Source organism: Bolinopsis microptera, chromosome 3, assembly GCF_026151205.1.
Source record: "Bolinopsis microptera isolate Bmic1 chromosome 3, MBARI_Bmic_1.0, whole genome shotgun sequence".
Classification (NCBI taxonomy): Eukaryota; Metazoa; Ctenophora; class Tentaculata; order Lobata; family Bolinopsidae; genus Bolinopsis; species Bolinopsis microptera.
In genome coordinates this window covers 658932-678767 of record NC_087074.1, presented here as the reverse complement: position 1 = coordinate 678767, position 19836 = coordinate 658932, and the positions used below count along the sequence as shown (strand labels likewise).

The following is a 19836-nucleotide window of genomic DNA, read 5'->3' as shown; positions in this document are numbered from 1 at the left end:
AAGATGCTGATGTTAAAATGTCGGAGATAAGTGATGTGAGCAGTTCCAAACATGGAGAAGTTAGCACTACTAGAATTCAAGAGTTGTTGAATAAATATGGATCAGATGGTAGGAAAACAAAGGCTGAAGATAGCTGTGTATCAATGAAACTTCCCTTTCAAATGACTAGAGAACGCCAACAGTCAGACCCAGTGCCAAGTCTATCGATCTCACTTAATTCGGTCTGTTCTACATCATCTAATAGTTCCGTGTTACCTGCATCTTTTACGCCTGCTCCAAATGTTGCGTCTGTCAGAACTAGACCTCCTTTGTCTTATAGTGCTCGTATAACTCCGCGACCTAGAAAGATCAATTCTGTTACAAAGGTTTGTTGATTTGGAACAATACCCATGTAATACAGGGTGGCCCAGAAGTAACTGCCCACACGCAACCCTTCAATAACTCACATAATTCCTCTTAAAATTGCAAAAAAAATTGTTTTACTACAGTTGGTGTGGCACGCCAATCCCTCTTTTTCACTGATATCACTGATTAAGTGCTGGATCACGTATCTGCAAGATCTAAAAAGGGTCATAACTCGGTTAAATTGTGAACAACCAACTTGAAATTTTGGGAAAGCACTTCAATTATCAAACCAAATGTGTCTAGTAGAAACTTTGAAGTTCCTCTGCTGAAATCGTTCTCACTTTATGGTGAAAATAGTGAAAAAGAGGGAGTGGCGTGCCACACCCACTGTAATTAATTAAATATGACAGTGGGTATAATCTCTGAAATTTCTGTGCAATTCTAAGAAGAATTACGTGAGTTATTAAAGGGTTGCGTGTGGGCAGTTACTTCTGGGCCACCCTGCACCTGTATAATCTTATTAACCAAATTCAGTAGTAGTATTATTATAAGTGTTATGACAATTTCTGAGTATAAAAATGTCTATACTATGTATCACAGATTGTTGAATTTCAGATCAAGTTTTTCGAAAAAGGTGTGCAGGCTAATCTGATGAAAGGAGAAAATGATGAAAATACTCCACCAAGTAAAGTATTAGTTTTTGTTTCACCGACCTCTTTAAAAAAATCGACATCCTGAAAAAATTGAGAAGATGGCCATCCTTGAAAATCTTCTTGAAATATTCTTGATGATTATCTTGTTTCACTTTAGGTAATCAAGCTGCTTACAATGCACTGAAGAAACAGGCTCAAGAAATGGAAGCACGATTAAAGAAAGAAAACGAATATTTGGTGGTTTGTAATGAAACTTGTTTAATTTGCTTTTGTTAAGTTGAGAACTGATATTTACTTTTATTGAAGAAGCGACTGATGAGTGTAGATACTCCTATAATTATATAAAGTAAGAATGGATATGTTACATCCTAGTTAAGTTGATTAATTTTGATAACTTACCTACAGGCACAAGTTAAAAAGATGCAAGAACAAGCAAGCTTGAAAGCAGCATTCTCTCCCGATGGACAACTAAACGATTTGAAAAATAAAATACATGAGCTCGAAAAAGAGAACAAATATCTTGCGGTAAGTTTAGGATAAATATCTGAAAAGTTGTGGTTTTGTTTGCTGATAGTTAACTTGGCGATGTTTTAGATTTAGCCAAGGTAAAAGATGAAAATCTTTTATTCGTAGTGATGCACGATTAATTATCTTAATATTATCCCAGAATCAAGTTAAGAAGATGCAAGAAGCGGCCAGTTTGAAGTCTGTATTCCCTGCAAAGGAGCACTATAGCGGAGCTATGGCACCAGTCACTATTGCTGGCAACGAGTTCGATGTGTGGAAGGTAGCTAACTTCTTAGATTTCAGTAAATATGATGGAATTAAAGTGTGTACCTGTAGATCTGTAGTCTGGAAATTTATTAGTTGCTATTTTTGAAGACAGAATATTATTCATAATATATACGTAACACAATATTACATTTGTAATCTACATTTTATTAGAGACAAATTATTTTTAGAAGGAGATAGGAAAAGGAGCCTCCTGTATGGTTTACAAAGGTGTAGATAGATCACGTGACGTCATGGTGGCAATTAAAGTGGTGAGCCTGCAAAAGCTCAATCCTCAGAGTAATGACGAGATGAGGCGGGAGATCGAACTTTTACAAAACCTGAAAAACGAGGACTGTATTATTAATCTCTTTTATCACGAGGTGAGGACTGTATTATTAATCTCTTTTATCACGAGGTGAGGACTGTATTATTAATCTCTTTTATCACGAGGTGAGGACTGTATTATTAATCTCTTTTATCACGAGGTGAAGAATTCTATTTTATAATGAATATTTTATTACTTTGTATAATGTATACATTAGTACTGTATGTACTACATGTATAATATATACATTTGTACTGTATGTACTACAAGTATGGTGCTACGGTACTGAATTAGCTGCCCCACGAAAAGAACAGGATTCTTATTATAGCTTTACAGGAGCATTCTGCAACATATGAGAAGCACCATTTCATTGAATATTTCATTGAATATTTATTCGTGTTGCAAAATTTTATAATTTAACAGAATTAAATATCGGTATTATATTTTTACACACGGTGAGTTTCCTTAGATTTTATCATCGTGTCGATGAAGCATATCATTCTTAGTAATTCTTATTTGAGGCATAATAAAGTACAAGCTAACAATATCTGTATCCCAGTTTAGAGTAGAGCGCTGTCGTCTGAGTATGGTACAAGCTAACAATATCTGTATCCCAGTTTAGAGTAGAGCGCTGTCGTCTGAGTATGGTACAAGCTAACAATATCTGTATCCTAGTTTAGAGTAGAGCACTGTCGTCTGAGTATGGTACAAGCTAACAATATCTGTATCCCAGTTTAGAGTAGAGCGCTGTCGTCTGAGTATGGTACAAGCTAACAATATCTGTATCCCAGTTTAGAGTAGAACGCTGTCGTCTGAGTATGGTACATTGTACAAGCTAACAATATCTGTAGATCCCAGTTTAGAGTAGAGCACTGTCGTCTGAGTATGGTACAAGCTAACAATATCTGTATCCCAGTTTAGAGTAGAGCGCTGTCGTCTGAGTATGGTACAAGCTAACAATATCTGTATCCTAGTTTAGAGTAGAGCACTGTCGTCTGAGTATGGTACAAGCTAACAATATCTGTATCCCAGTTTAGAGTAGAGCGCTGTCGTCTGAGTATGGTACAAGCTAACAATATCTGTATCCCAGTTTAGAGTAGAGCGCTGTCGTCTGAGTATGGTACAAGCTAACAATATCTGTATCCCAGTTTAGAGAAGAGCACTGTCGTCTGAGTATGGTACAAGCTAACAATATCTGTATCCCAGTTTAGAGTAGAGCGCTGTCGTCTGAGTATGGTACAAGCTAACAATATCTGTATCCCAGTTTAGAGTAGAACACTGTCGTCTGAGTATGGTACAAGCTAACAATATCTGTATCCCAGTTTAGAGTAGAGCGCTGTCGTCTGAGTATGGTACATTGTACAAGCTAACAATATCTGTAGATCCCAGTTTAGAGTAGAGCACTGTCGTCTGAGTATGGTACAAGCTAACAATATCTGTATCCCAGTTTAGAGTAGAGCGCTGTCGTCTGAGTATGGTACAAGCTAACAATATCTGTATCCCAGTTTAGAGTAGAGCGCTGTCGTCTGAGTATGGTACAAGCTAACAATATCTGTATCCCAGTTTAGAGTAGAGCGCTGTCGTCTGAGTATGGTACAAGCTAACAATATCTGTATCCCAGTTTAGAGTAGAACACTGTCGTCTGAGTATGGTACAAGCTAACAATATAATCTGTATCCCAGTTTAGAGTAGAGCGCTGTCGTCTGAGTATGGTACATTGTACAAGCTAACAATATCTGTAGATCCCAGTTTAGAGTAGAGCACTGTCGTCTGAGTATGGTACAAGCTAACAATATCTGTATCCCAGTTTAGAGTAGAGCGCTGTCGTCTGAGTATGGTACAAGCTAACAATATCTGTATCCCAGTTTAGAGTAGAGCGCTGTCGTCTGAGTATGGTACAAGCTAACAATATCTGTATCCCAGTTTAGAGTAGAGCGCTGTCGTCTGAGTATGGTACAAGCTAACAATATCTGTATCCTAGTTTAGAGTAGAGCACTGTCGTCTGAGTATGGTACAAGCTAACAATATCTGTATCCCAGTTTAGAGTAGAGCGCTGTCGTCTGAGTATGGTACAAGCTAACAATATCTGTATCCCAGTTTAGAGTAGAGCGCTGTCGTCTGAGTATGGTACAAGCTAACAATATCTGTATCCCAGTTTAGAGAAGAGCACTGTCGTCTGACTATGGTACAAGCTAACAATATCTGTATCCCAGTTTAGAGTAGAGCGCTGTCGTCTGAGTATGGTACAAGCTAACAATATCTGTATCCCAGTTTAGAGTAGAACACTGTCGTCTGAGTATGGTACAAGCTAACAATATCTGTATCCCAGTTTAGAGTAGAGCGCTGTCGTCTGAGTATGGTACAAGCTAACAATATCTGTATCCCAGTTTAGAGTAGAGCACTGTCGTCTGAGTATGGTACAAGCTAACAATATCTGTATCCCAGTTTAGAGTAGAGCGCTGTCGTCTGAGTATGGTACAAGCTAACAATATCTGTATCCCAGTTTAGAGTAGAGCGCTGTCGTCTGAGTATGGTACAAGCTAACAATATCTGTATCCCAGTTTAGAGAAGAGCACTGTCGTCTGAGTATGGTACAAGCTAACAATATCTGTATCCCAGTTTAGAGTAGAGCGCTGTCGTCTGAGTATGGTACAAGCTAACAATATCTGTATCCCAGTTTAGAGTAGAACACTGTCGTCTGAGTATGGTACAAGCTAACAATATCTGTATCCCAGTTTAGAGTAGAGCGCTGTCGTCTGAGTATGGTACATTGTACAAGCTAACAATATCTGTAGATCCCAGTTTAGAGTAGAGCACTGTCGTCTGAGTATGGTACAAGCTAACAATATCTGTATCCCAGTTTAGAGTAGAGCGCTGTCGTCTGAGTATGGTACAAGCTAACAATATCTGTATCCCAGTTTAGAGTAGAGCGCTGTCGTCTGAGTATGGTACAAGCTAACAATATCTGTATCCCAGTTTAGAGTAGAGCGCTGTCGTCTGAGTATGGTACAAGCTAACAATATCTGTATCCTAGTTTAGAGTAGAGCACTGTCGTCTGAGTATGGTACAAGCTAACAATATCTGTATCCCAGTTTAGAGTAGAGCGCTGTCGTCTGAGTATGGTACAAGCTAACAATATCTGTATCCCAGTTTAGAGTAGAGCGCTGTCGTCTGAGTATGGTACAAGCTAACAATATCTGTATCCCAGTTTAGAGTAGAGCGCTGTCGTCTGAGTATGGTACAAGCTAACAATATCTGTATCCCAGTTTAGAGTAGAGCGCTGTCGTCTGAGTATGGTACAAGCTAACAATATCTGTATCCCAGTTTAGAGTAGAGCGCTGTCGTCTGAGTATGGTACAAGCTAACAATATCTGTATCCCAGTTTAGAGTAGAACACTGTCGTCTGAGTATGGTACAAGCTAACAATATCTGTATCCCAGTTTAGAGTAGAGCGCTGTCGTCTGAGTATGGTACAAGCTAACAATATCTGTATCCCAGTTTAGAGTAGAGCGCTGTCGTCTGAGTATGGTACAAGCTAACAATATCTGTATCCTAGTTTAGAGTAGAGCGCTGTCGTCTGAGTATGGTACAAGCTAACAATATCTGTATCCCAGTTTAGAGTAGAGCGCTGTCGTCTGAGTATGGTACAAGCTAACAATATCTGTATCCCAGTTTAGAGTAGAGCCGCTGTCGTCTGAGTATGGTACAAGCTAACAATATCTGTATCCCAGTTTAGAGTAGAGCGCTGTCGTCTGAGTATGGTACAAGCTAACAATATCTGTATCCCAGTTTAGAGTAGAGCGCTGTCGTCTGAGTATGGTACAAGCTAACAATATCTGTATCCCAGTTTAGAGTAGAGCGCTGTCGTCTGAGTATGGTACAAGCTAACAATATCTGTATCCCAGTTTAGAGTAGAGCGCTGTCGTCTGAGTATGGTACAAGCTAACAATATCTGTATCCCAGTTTAGAGTAGAGCGCTGTCGTCTGAGTATGGTACAAGCTAACAATATCTGTATCCCAGTTTAGAGTAGAGCGCTGTCGTCTGAGTATGGTACAAGCTAACAATATCTGTATCCCAGTTTAGAGTAGAGCGCTGTCGTCTGAGTATGGTACAAGCTAACAATATCTGTATCCCAGTTTAGAGTAGAGCGCTGTCGTCTGAGTATGGTACAAGCTAACAATATCTGTATCCCAGTTTAGAGTAGAGCGCTGTCGTCTGAGTATGGTACAAGCTAACAATATCTGTATCCCAGTTTAGAGTAGAGCGCTGTCGTCTGAGTATGGTACAAGCTAACAATATCTGTATCCCAGTTTAGAGTAGAGCGCTGTCGTCTGAGTATGGTACAAGCTAACAATATCTGTATCCCAGTTTAGAGTAGAGCGCTGTCGTCTGAGTATGGTACAAGCTAACAATATCTGTATCCCAGTTTAGAGTAGAGCGCTGTCGTCTGAGTATGGTACAAGCTAACAATATCTGTATCCCAGTTTAGAGTAGAGCGCTGTCGTCTGAGTATGGTACAAGCTAACAATATCTGTATCCCAGTTTAGAGTAGAGCGCTGTCGTCTGAGTATGGTACAAGCTAACAATATCTGTATCCCAGTTTAGAGTAGAGCACTGTCGTCTGAGTATGGTACAAGCTAACAATATCTGTATCCCAGTTTAGAGTAGAGCGCTGTCGTCTGAGTATGGTACAAGCTAACAATATCTGTATCCCAGTTTAGAGTAGAGCGCTGTCGTCTGAGTATGGTACAAGCTAACAATATCTGTATCCCAGTTTAGAGTAGAGCGCTGTCGTCTGAGTATGGTACAAGCTAACAATATCTGTATCCCAGTTTAGAGTAGAACACTGTCGTCTGAGTATGGTACAAGCTAACAATATCTGTATCCCAGTTTAGAGTAGAGCGCTGTCGTCTGAGTATGGTACAAGCTAACAATATCTGTATCCCAGTTTAGAGTAGAGCGCTGTCGTCTGAGTATGGTACAAGCTAACAATATCTGTATCCCAGTTTAGAGTAGAGCGCTGTCGTCTGAGTATGGTACAAGCTAACAATATCTGTATCCCAGTTTAGAGTAGAGCGCTGTCGTCTGAGTATGGTACAAGCTAACAATATATCTGTATCCCAGTTTAGAGTAGACCGCTGTCGTCTGAGTATGGCACAAGCTAACAATATCTGTATCCCAGTTTAGAGTAGAGCGCTGTCGTCTGAGTATGGTACAAGCTAACAAAATCTGTATCCCAGTTTAGAGTAGAGCACTGTCGTCTGAGTATGGTACAAGCTAACAATATCTGTATCCCAGTTTAGAGTAGAGCGCTGTCGTCTGAGTATGGTACAAGCTAACAATATCTGTATCCCAGTTTAGAGTAGAGCACTGTCGTCTGAGTATGGTACAAGCTAACAATATCTGTATCCCAGTCTAGAGTAGAGCGCTGTCGTCTGAGTATGGTACAAGCTAACAATATCTGTATCCCAGTTTACAGTAGAGCGCTGTCGTCTGAGTATGGTACAAGCTAACAATATCTGTATCCCAGTTTAGAGTAGAGCGCTGTCGTCTGAGTATGGTACAAGCTAACAATATCTGTATCCTAGTTTAGAGTAGAGCGCTGTCGTCTGAGTATGGTACAAGCTAACAATATCTGTATCCCAGTTTACAGTAGAGCGCTGTCGTCTGAGTATGGTACAAGCTAACAATATCTGTATCCCAGTTTAGAGTAGAGCACTGTCGTCTGAGTATGGTACAAGCTAACAATATGTGTATCCCAGTTTAGAGTAGAGCGCTGTCGTCTGAGTATGGTACAAGCTAACAATATCTGTATCCCAGTTTAGAGTAGAGCACTGTCGTCTGAGTATGGTACAAGCTAACAATATGTGTATCCCAGTTTAGAGTAGAGCGCTGTCGTCTGAGTATGGTACAAGCTAACAATATGTGTATCCCAGTTTAGAGTAGAGCGCTGTCGTCTGAGTATGGTACAAGCTAACAATATGTGTATCCCAGTTTAGAGTAGAGCGCTGTCGTCTGAGTATGGTACAAGCTAACAATATCTGTATCCCAGTTTACAGTAGAGCGCTGTCGTCTGAGTATGGTACAAGCTAACAATATCTGTATCCCAGTTTAGAGAAGAGCACTGTCGTCTGAGTATGGCACAAGCTAACAATATCTGTATCCCAGTTTAGAGTAGAGCGCTGTCGTCTGAGTATGGTACAAGCTAACATTATCTGTATCCCAGTTTAGAGTAGAGCGCTGTCGTCTGAGTATGGTACAAGCTAACAATATCTGTATCCCAGTTTAGAGTAGAGCGCTGTCGTCTGAGTATGGTACAAGCTAACAATATCTGTATCCCAGTTTAGAGTAGAGCACTGTCGTCTGAGTATGGTACAAGCTAACAATATCTGTATCCCAGTTTAGAGTAGAGCGCTGTCGTCTGAGTATGGTACAAGCTAACAATATCTGTATCCCAGTTTACAGTAGAGCGCTGTCGTCTGAGTATGGTACAAGCTAACAATATCTGTATCCCAGTTTAGAGTAGAGCGCTGTCGTCTGAGTATGGTACAAGCTAACAATATCTGTATCCCAGTTTAGAGTAGAGCGCTGTCGTCTGAGTATGGTACAAGCTAACAATATCTGTATCCTAGTTTAGAGTAGAGCGCTGTCGTCTGAGTATGGTACAAGCTAACAATATCTGTATCCCAGTTTAGAGTAGAGCGCTGTCGTCTGAGTATGGTACAAGCTAACAATATCTGTAGATCCCAGTTTAGAGTAGAGCGCTGTCGTCTGAGTATGGTACAAGCTAACAATATCTGTATCCCAGTTTAGAGAAGAGCACTGTCGTCTGAGTATGGTACAAGCTAACAATATCTGTATCCCAGTTTAGAGTAGAGCGCTGTTGTCTGAGTATGGTACAAGCTAACAATATCTGTATCCCAGTTTAGAGTAGAGCGCTGTCGTCTGAGTATGGTACAAGCTAACAATATCTGTATCCTAAGGTTTTTTTTTTACATATTTGATAGATTTACAGATCTGGCTTGACAAAAATTTTCAGAAAAAATCATGTTCGCGGGAAGCAAAAATCCGATGAGTTTTTTAGGGGGGGAGGGGTAGGGGGTTGAGGGGGGTTGGGAAGGGTTGTCACATGACGAGAAATTTTTTGCAAAAATTAAACAATCTTTATTTGTTGATATTCTCTCTCTCTCTGTTCTGGTCAACGGTTTCTGGCCTCTTACGTTAAGATGGAGGCCTTCTCACCGTGCCCACAGAATGCAACTCCTGCTAGCTGCACGCCAGGACTCCCAAAGTATATACGAAATCATAAAATAATAAATATCAATGCAACAGACCCCTGGAGTCTTGAAGCTGTCACTACCTGTCTCAGAGCAAACCCACTTCCGTTGTAGTACTTCTGCGGGTAGACAAGGGACTTCCGAGCAAGGTCAAAGCCTGGGAGATATGTCTCTATGCGGAGATGGGCCTAGGTTGAGTTCCTAGTATGGGGTTTAGCGAAAGTTCCTGGTGAAGAATCCAAGGAGGTTACCCAAAAGAGTTTTCCCTATCCAGTCTTGTCGACTGTTCCACAAATTTGAAGATATGATGTAGTTTACTGGTGTTAAGGTAGAGTTTACCAATTATTCTCATTCTGAACGTCATGATCTGGATGCACTTGTAGAGGAGGTGCTGGGATGTTGCTGCTTCTCCTGAAAAGTGTTCGCAATCTTGCGTCTTGAAGTTGACGTTGTTTGCCACGTTCTGAAAATAAACTAGTGGGCTGTGACCTATTCTGAAAGCGACCATGTTAGCCATCTGATGTGAGTTCCAGAAAAATAAAAGTTCCTGTATTTAATTTGTGGAGGAACATCACAAGTGGAATGTTCCTTTGTCACTGAGTGTGGCCTATTTGGGAGGAAGGGTTCTGGTCCTATGGGGATGTTGTTGGATTGATCGTCCCTTGCGAATTCTTCCGCTAGTTCTTTACCGTATACTCCTTAATGTCCTGGAACGAAGTCCTACTCGATGTGAATACCTAGTGAGTTGGTCTGAGATGTTCAGAACGAACCTGGAGTTAAAACTGGTGCTGTTAAGCGCTTTAAATGCAGCCTGGGAATCTGAGAGGAATTTATGATTGATGGAGATCCTAAGTTATCATAAGTCCAGATACTTGCCATGTATAACGCAAATAGCGGGTATGATTTCCTCAATTAACCTGAAGGAGGAATGTCAGTCCTGAAATGTTACCATGTAACGTCGAGCTAAAAAAATGAATCAAAAGATTGAGTAATGCATTCGATAAACATTGTATGTTCTATTTGCATCCCCTAAGCATTGCATTGATGTTTATTCCTGATCCGGTTAGCTTTGCGTCTCAGAACTAAAGAGGTCCACTATGCTTTAGTGAGCTATGCTCGCCACCAGGGTACTGTAGATCTAAGGGTTCCCCGTGTAATGGGGCAGGCTGTGAAAAAGCAGCTCTGCAGGATGTCCGAGATGAACTGTTTTCGAGTGTTGAGATCTTCCGCTGTAGAAACTGAATAGAACCAGTAAGGGTGTCAGTCAAACTCTGCTGCTACTAGATGATTGTAGAGCGTCCAGTCACACTTCAATGAAGAGTGTGGCAAAGCTAACCCGGTCCCCTGAAAAGTGGTTACTGGAGGAAGAAGTGTCAGGAATTCTCGCTATCAGTGTGTCCTCGTAGTCAGAGTTTAAATCCCTAATTCTGTCTTATCACGAGCCTGTGTCTAGCGTGTGTCAGCCCTTACGCATTAGCTGTTTTAACTGAAAAGACCTGAAAAGTGGTTACTGGAGGGAGAAGTGCCAGGACTACTCAATATCAGTGTGTCCTTGTAGTCAGGATGAGCGAATTGGAATCCCTAGCTCTGTGGTGGGTGACTTCGATGGGACCTGAAAGCTGAAAGAGAATTTCCTGGTGATTTAGTAGCTCTTAGAGCTACTAAATCACCAGGAATGTCCAATGTATCGTCATTTGTGTGTGTACTATCTTGTAACCTGATATCTGAAAGAGAAATTTCCTGGTGCTTGGTAGCTGTTAGTGTTGACTTCCTGGTTCCTATGGGAACTTTGAGTTGGCAAGGCCCAACCTTTGTACTCAACAAGAGAGCACACCACCCGTTAGTGCCAACCAGGCCACACCACGTGGAGGTTCGGAGAGGATTTCGTGACCCATTTGTTGATATTATTCACCCCTGTTGCCTAGAGTGGTGGGTCTGCACTTGAGAAGAGTGGGTCTGGCCGCTAGAATGGTGGGTCTGCAATCTAGAAGTGGGTCTGGCAACCAGAATGATGGGTCTGTACCCTTAAAGAGTGGTCTGACAACCAGAGTGGTGGGTGTGCACTTGAGAATAGTGGGTCTGGCAGCTAGAATGGTGGGTATGCAATCTAGAAGTGGGTCTGTTAACCAGAATTGTGGGTCTACACCCTTGAAGAGTGGGTCTGACAACCAGAATGGTGGGTCTGCACTTGAGAAGAGTGGTTCTTGCGGCTGGAATGGTGGGTCTGCAATCTAGAAGTTGGTCTAGCAACCAGAATTGTGGATCTGCATTCGAGAATAATGAGTCTTCACTCTAGAAGAGTGGGTCTGACAACCAGAATGGTGGGTCTGCACTTGAGAAGAGTGGGTCTGGCGGCTGGAATGGTGGGTCTGCAATCTAGAAGTTGGTCTAGCAACAGAATTGTGGATCTGCATTCGAGAATAATGAGTCTTCACTCTAGAAGAGTGGGTCCGGCAACCAGAGTGGTGGGTCTGCACTTGAGAAGCGTGGGTCTGGCCGCTAAATGGTGAGTCTGCACCCTTTAAGAGTGGGTCTGACAACCAGAATGGTGGGTATGGACTTGAGAAGAGTGGGTCTGGCACTCAACTGGCAGCTGGAATGGTGGGACTGCAATCTATAAGTTGGTCTGGCAACCAGAATAGTGGGTGTACGTACACCCTTGAAGAGTGGGTCTGACAACCCGAGTGGTGGGTCTGAACTTGAGAAGAGTGGGTCTGGCAGCTGGAATGGTGGGTCTGCAATCTAGAAGTGGGTCCGGCAACCAGAATGGTGGGTGTACGTACACCCTTGAAGAGTGGGTCTGACAACCAGAGTGGTGGGTCTGCACCCTTGAAGAGTGGGTCTGACAACCAGTGTGGTGGGTCTGCACTTGAGAAGAGTGGGTCTGGCAGCTAGAATGTTGGGTCTGCAATCTAGAAGTGGGTCTGGCAGTTAGAATGGTGGGTCTGCAATCTAGACGTGGGTCTGGCAACATGAATGGTGGGTCTGCACCCTTCAGGCTTAAAGAGTGGGTCTGACAACCAGAGTGGTAGATCTGCACTTGAGAAGTGTGGGTCTGGCAGCTGGAATGGTGGGTCTGCAATCTAGAAGTTGGTCTAACAACCAGAATGGTGGGTCTGCACCCTTCAGGCTTCAAGATCAAGAGTGGGTCTGACAACCAGAGTGGTGGGTCTGCACTTGAGAAGAGTGGGTCTGGCAGCTAGAATGTTGGGTCTGCAATCTATAAGTGGGTCTGGCAACCAGAACGGTCGGTCTGCAGTCTGCACCCTTAAAGAGTGGGTCTGACAACCAGAGTGGTAGATATGCACTTGAGATGAGTGGGTCTGGCAGCTGGAATGGTGGGTCTGCAATCTAGAAGTTGGTCTGGCAACCAGAATGGTGGGTGTACGTACACCCTTGAAGAGTGGGTCTGACAACCCGAGTGGTGGGTCTGGCAGCTGGAATGGTGGGTCTGCAATCTAGAAGTTGGTCTGGCAACCAGAATGGTGGGTGTACGTACACCCTTGAAGAATGGGTCTGACAACCAGAGTAGTGGGTCTGGACTTGAGAAGAGAGGGTCTGGCAGCTGGAATGGTGGGTCTGCAATCTAGAAGTTGGTCTGGCAACCAGAATGGTGGGTGTACGTACACCCTTGAAGAGTGAGTCTGACAACCCGAATGGTGGGTCTTCACTCTAGAATAATAGGTGGGTCTACACTTTAGAAGAGTGGGTCTGGCAACTAGATTGGTGTGTCTGCAATCTATAAGAGTGGGTCTGGCAACCAGAATAGTGGGTCGGCAATCAAGGGAATCAAGATGAGTGAGTCTGGCAATCAGAATGGTGGGTCTGCACCTTAGGGTAGTGGGTCTGGAAACAAGAATGGTGGGTCAGAATTCTTGAATAGTGGGTCTTCACTCTAGCTAAGAGTGGGTCTGGCAACAAGAATGGTGGGTAAGAATTCTAGAATAGTGGGTCTTCACTCTAGAAGAGTGGGTCTGGCAACCAGAATGGTAAGTCTACACTCTGTCAAGTGTCAACCAGAATTGGGGGTCTAAACTAGAATATAGGATATATGGCAACCAGAATTGTGCGTCTGGAGTCTAGAGTCTAGAATAGTGGGTCCGGCAACCCGAAAGGTGGGTGTTCACTCAAGAATAGTGGGTCTGGCAATCGGAATGGTGCGTCTACACTCTAGAAGAGTGGGGCTGGCAACCAGAATGGTAGGTCTTCGCCTCAGAAGAGTGGGTCTGGCAACCAGAATGGTGGGTCTGCATTTTAGAATAGTGGGTCTTGACTCTGTACCTACTAGAAGAGTGGGTCTCCTCTCTAGAAGAGTGAATCTGGCAACCAGAATGGTAATTCTTCACTCTGTCAACCAGAATTGGGGGTCTATGAACTAGAATATAGGAGATATGACAACCAGAATTGTGGGTCTGGACTCTAGAATAGTGGGTCTGGCAACCAAAATGTTGAGTCTGCACTCTAATAGAGTGGGTCTGGCAACTAGAATGCAGACACGTAGCCAAGGGGAAGACCCCCGGAAAAAAATTGAACCCCAAAAAAAATAAGCCCCCTAGTCCCCATGCAATGGTCGCCTGGTAAGTGGGCTGTGTTTATGACTGTTTGATTAAACGACACGACAGGCAATCGACTTTAGCATTTCGTAAATTATTCCCAAATCCCACTATACAATATGTACTTATTCAATGTGACAAGTACTGAGTTCCCCCCTAGCCCCCAACTTTGTATTATTGTGATGTCTGAAATTACAAATTTCTAATGCCAAATGTCGTCTGAAACACCCTATTTCTCAAAAATTTTCCGGGGGCTGCACCCCCAACTTTGTATTATCGCCGTCCTACAAATTTCTTTAATGCCTAATGTCGTCTAAAACAAATAATTTCTAAAAATTTTCTTGGGGGCTGCGCCCCCCCCCCCCCCCCAGTCCCCCAACTTTATATTATTGTGATGTCTGATTATTACTGCGCCCCCCCCCCAGCCCACCAATCTTGTATTATTGTAATGTCTGATTATTGCTGTCTCACAAATGTCGTCTGGAACACCCTATTTCTCAAAAATTTTCCGGGGGCTGCACCCCCAACTTTGTATTATCGCCGTCCTACAAATTTCTTTAATGCCTAATGTCGTCTAAAACAAATAATTTCTAAAAATTTTCTTGGGGGCTGCGCCCCCCCCCCCCCCCAGTCCCCCAACTTTATATTATTGTGATGTCTGATTATTACTGCGCCCACCCCCCCAGCCCACCAACCTTGTATTATTGTAATGTCTGATTATTGCTGTCCCACAAATGTCGTCTGGAACACCCTATTTCTCAAAAAGTTTCCGAAGGCCAGGGCTGCGCCTGCCTAGCCCTCCAACTTATTATTGTGATGTCTGATTATAATTACTGTCCTACAAATTTCTTTAATGTCAAATGTCGTCTAAAACACATAATTTCTCAAAAATTTTCTGATTGGCTGCGCCCCCCCCCCCCCCTCCCTAGCCAACCAACTTTATATTATTGTGATGTCTCAGGATTATTACTGCCCTACTAATTTCTTTAATGCCTAATGTCGTCTGAATCACCCTATTTCTCAAAAATTTTCCGGGGGGTGCGCCCCCCTAGCCTCCCAACTTTGTATTATTAGATTATTGTGATGTCTGATTATTACTGTCCTACAAATTTCTTTAATGCCAAATGTCGTCTAAAACACATTATTTCTCAAAAATTTTCTGGGGGGCTGCGCCCCCCCCCCCCCCCCCCCGGCCCCCCAACTTTATATTATTGTGATGTCTGATTATTACTATCCCCAAATTTCTTTAATGCCAAATGCCGTTTTAATCACCCTATTTCTCAAAAATTTTCCTGGGGGTTCGCTCCCCTAGCCCACCAACTTTATATTATTCTGATGTATGATTATTGCTCTCCTACAAATTTCTTTAATGCCAAATGTCGTCTGAATCACCCTATTTCTCAAAAATTTTCCGGGGGTTGCGCCCCCCCCCCCCCCCCCAGCCCACCAACCTTGTATTATTGTAATGTCTGATTATTGCTGTCCTACAAATGTCGTCTGGAACACCCTATTTCTCAAAAATTTTCCGAAGGCCAGGGCTGCGCCCCCCTAGCCCCCCAACTTTGTATTATTGTGATGTCTGATTATTACTGTCCTAAAAATTTCTTTAAAGCCAAATGTCGTCTAAAACACATAATTTCTCAAAAATTTTCTGGGGGGGCTGCGCCTTCCCCCCTCCCTAGCCAACCAAAGAAGCTTCGCCCCGGCTACGTGTCGTGTCGGGCTACGTGCCGAGAATCGAAAAAACTTAATCTTTAAATGAATAACGGAACCTTCATTATGAAGTTACGAGATGATAATATAATTGGGAGGCAAAGTGGGTATCGGGCTTGGGGCTCATAATGCGCAAAATTTGGCCGCTGTCGAGTGGGTCTGCCTAAAATTCACAGATCTAGCTATGGGTCTGAGACATTTGTAAAAAAAAAACCTTACTGTATCCCAGTTTAGAGTAGAGCACTGTCGTCTGAGTATGGTACAAGCTAACAATATCTGTATCCCAGTTTAGAGTAGAGCGCTGTCGTCTGAGTATGGTACAAGCTAACAATATCAGTATCCCAGTTTAGAGTAGAGCGCTGTCGTCTGAGTATGGTACAAGCTAACAATATCTGTATCCCAGTTTAGAGTAGAGCGCTGTCGTCTGAGTATGGTACAAGCTAACAATATCTGTATCCCAGTTTACAGTAGAGCGCTGTCGTCTGAGTATGGTACAAGCTAACAATATCTGTATCCCAGTTTAGAGTAGAGCGCTGTCGTCTGAGTATGGCACAAGCTAACAATATCTGTATCCCAGTTTAGAGTAGAGCGCCTGTCGTCTGAGTATGGTACAAGCTAACAATATCTGTATCCCAGTTTAGAGTAGAGCGCTGTCGTCTGAGTATGGTACAAGCTAACAATATCTGTATCCCAGTTTAGAGTAGAGCACTGTCGTCTGAGTATGGTACAAGCTAACAATATCTGTAATCCCAGTCTAGAGTAGAGCGCTGTCGTCTGAGTATGGTACAAGCTAACAATATCTGTATCCCAGTTTAGAGTAGAACACTGTCGTCTGAGTATGGTACAAGCTAACAATATCTGTATCCCAGTTTAGAGTAGAGCACTGTCGTCTGAGTATGGTACAAGCTAACAATATCTGTATCCCAGTTTAGAGTAGAGCACTGTCGTCTGAGTATGGTACAAGCTAACAAAATCTGTATCCCAGTTTAGAGTAGAGCACTGTCGTCTGAGTATGGTACAAGCTAACAATATCTGTATCCCAGTTTAGAGTAGAGCGCTGTCGTCTGAGTATGGTACAAGCTAACAATACCTGTATCCCAGGTTTAGAGTAGAGCACTGTCGTCTGAGTATGGTACAAGCTAACAATATCTGTATCCCAGTCTAGAGTAGAGCGCTGTCGTCTGAGTATGGTACAAGCTAACAATATCTGTATCCAGTTTACAGTAGAGCGCTGTCGTCTGAGTATGGTACAAGCTAACAATATCTGTATCCAGTTTAGAGTAGAGCGCTGTCGTCTGAGTATGGTACAAGCTAAACAATATCTGTATCCTAGTTTAGAGTAGAGCGCTGTCGTCTGAGTATGGTACAAGCTAACAATATCTGTATCCCAGTTTACAGTAGAGCGCTGTCGTCTGAGTATGGTACAAGCTAACAATATCTGTATCCCAGTTTAGAGTAGAACACTGTCGTCTGAGTATGGTACAAGCTAACAATATCTGTATCCCCAGTTTAGAGTAGAGCACTGTCGTCTGAGTATGGTACAAGCTAACAATATCTGTATCCCAGAGTTTAGAGTAGAGCGCTGTCGTACTGAGTATGGTACAAGCTAACAATATATCTGTATCCCAGTTTAGAGTAGAGCGCTGTCGTCTGAGTATGGTACAAGCTAACAATATATCTGTATCCCAGTTTAGAGTAGAGCGCTGTCCGTCTGAGTATGGTACAAGCTAACAATATCTGTATCCCAGTTTAGAGTAGAGCGCTGTCGTCTGAGTATGGTACAAGCGAACAATATCTGTATCCCAGTTTAGAGTAGAGCGCTGTCGTCTGAGTATGGTACATCCTGACAATATCTGTATCCCAGTTTAGAGTAGAGCGCTGTCGTCTGAGTATGGTACAAGCTAACAATATCTGTATCCCAGTTTAGAGTAGAGCGCTGTCGTCTGAGTATGGTACAAGCTAACAATATCTGTAGATCCCAGTTTAGAGTAGAGCGCTGTCGTCTGAGTATGGTACACGCTAACAATATCTGTATCCCAGTTTAGAGAAGAGCACTGTCGTCTGAGTATGGTACAAGCTAACAATATCTGTATCCCAGTTTAGAGTAGAGCGCTGTCGTCTGAGTATGGTACAAGCTAACAATATCTATATCCCAGTTTAGAGTAGAGCGCTGTCGTCTGAGTATGGTACAAGCTAACAATATCTGTATCCCAGTTTAGAGTAGAGCGCTGTCGTCTGAGTATGGTACAAGCTAACAATATCTATATCCCAGTTTAGAGTAGAACACTGTCGTCTGAGTATGGTACAAGCTAACAATATCTGTATCCCAGTTTAGAGTAGAGCGCTGTCGTCTGAGTATGGTACAAGCTAACAATATCTGTATCCCAGTTTAGAGTAGAGCGCTGTCGTCTGAGTATGGTACAAGCTAACAATCTCTGTATCCCAGTTTAGAGTAGAGCGCTGTCGTCTGAGTATGGTACAAGCTAACAATATCTGTATCCCAGTTTAGAGTAGAGCGCTGTCGTCTGAGTATGGTACTGGAGTTTGGAGAGACAGATCTGCACACCTACATGCAGCAGACGCCTTGGCTTGTAAAGTCGCCCTGCAAGCAGTCCTATTACGAGGTGTGCTTGTTGTGGCAGCAGATGTTGCGAGCAGTCCACTGTATACACTCCCATAGCATAGTCCACAAGGTTTGTTATAGCATAGTCCACAAGGTTTGTTATAGAGTTATAGCATAGTCCACAAGGTTTGTTATAGCATAGTCCACAAGGTTTGTTATAGCATAGTCCACAAGGTTTGTTATAGCATAGTCCACAAGGTTTGTTATAGCTTAGTCCACAAGGTTTGTTATAGCATAGTCCACAAGGTTTGTTATAGCATAGTCCACAAGGTTTGTTATAGCATAGTCCACAAGGTTTGTTATAGCATAGTCCACAAGGTTTGTTATAGCATAGTCCACAAGGTTTGTTATAGCATAGTTCACAACTCACAAGGTTTGTTATAGCATAGTCCACAAGGTTTGTTATAGCATAGTCCACAAGGTTTGTTATAGCATAGTCCACAAGGTTTGTTATAGCATAGTCCACAAGGTTTGTTATAGCATAGTCCACAAGGTTTGTTATAGCATAGTCCACAAGGTTTGTTATAGCATAGTCCACAAGGTTTGTTATAGCATAGTCCACAAGGTTTGTTATAGCATAGTCCACAAGGTTTGTTATAGCATAGTCCACAAGGTATGTTATAGCATAGTTCACAAGGTTTGTTATAGCATAGTCCACAAGGTTTGTTATAGGATAGTCCACAAGGTTTGTTATAGCATAGTCCACAAGGTTTGTTATAGCATAGTCCACAAGGTTTGTTATAGCATAGTCCACAAGGTTTGTTATAGCATAGTCCACAAGGTTTGTTATAGCATAGTCCACAAGGTTTGTGCTGTCATTATATTGTGTAGGTTTAAGATTGTCAAAACATTTGTTAAATTTACAACATCTGATTTTAAGCACGCTCGGCTCTAAAATATTATGTATTCTTGCAGGATTTGAAACCTCAGAACTTTATGTTAGTGAAAGGGAAATTGAAGCTGATTGACTTTGGTATCAGTCAAATGATACAAGACGAGGTTACCAGTATGATAATCAAGCAACCTGAGGGCACGCCCAATTACATTGCACCAGAGGTATGTACCTTTAATTACACTGCCAATTTAAATATTCATAGATTAGATCATCTGTGGTTGATTGTTGCATGCAAAGATTTCGCGATAAAAATACTCATAATCGACTCGTCTGACACTCAATCTAATTAAAGCTTACACTCACTAGATTTTGTCTTGGACCGTCCACAAATGTCTATTTTGTAACCTGGTCACATGACTTGTAAAATTAATTGTTCCCCTCAAAATTACGGTATTGATATCTGAGTTAAAAATAAAGCTGATGTTCCTTAACTCTTTTACTGTACAATATTGAACGTTCGGAATATGCGATTGCATTTATGATTTTTCAATGGTGGTGTTTTTTTAAATCTTTCAAAAATGGTTTTGTTTTTAGATCTGTGAGTGTTTGGGTAGCAGTGGTGCACGCCGCCACTGTTGGGTAGATGGGTTTATTTTTAGTTGGGGGGGGGGGGGGGGGGTGATGACACTTGTAGTGGGGGGGGGTGACACTTGTAGTGGGGGGGTTACACTTGTAGT

The 19836-nt window shown here is 42.5% G+C and overlaps 1 protein-coding gene across 1 annotated transcript in view; it reads left to right on the top strand.

Annotated features, from left to right (window-relative positions):
* The window catches only part of LOC134813015 (probable serine/threonine-protein kinase mps1), a 31634-nt gene continuing 11798 nt past the window's right edge, over positions 1-19836 (top strand). The window contains exons 1-8 of the mRNA XM_063820680.1: positions 1-365; positions 961-1030; positions 1156-1238; positions 1404-1523; positions 1666-1785; positions 1961-2152; positions 18146-18334; positions 19180-19320. Coding sequence (XP_063676750.1) covers positions 18-365; positions 961-1030; positions 1156-1238; positions 1404-1523; positions 1666-1785; positions 1961-2152; positions 18146-18334; positions 19180-19320 — 1263 coding nt within the window. The 5' untranslated portion in view covers positions 1-17. The remainder of the gene's footprint in view (positions 366-960; positions 1031-1155; positions 1239-1403; positions 1524-1665; positions 1786-1960; positions 2153-18145; positions 18335-19179; positions 19321-19836) is intronic.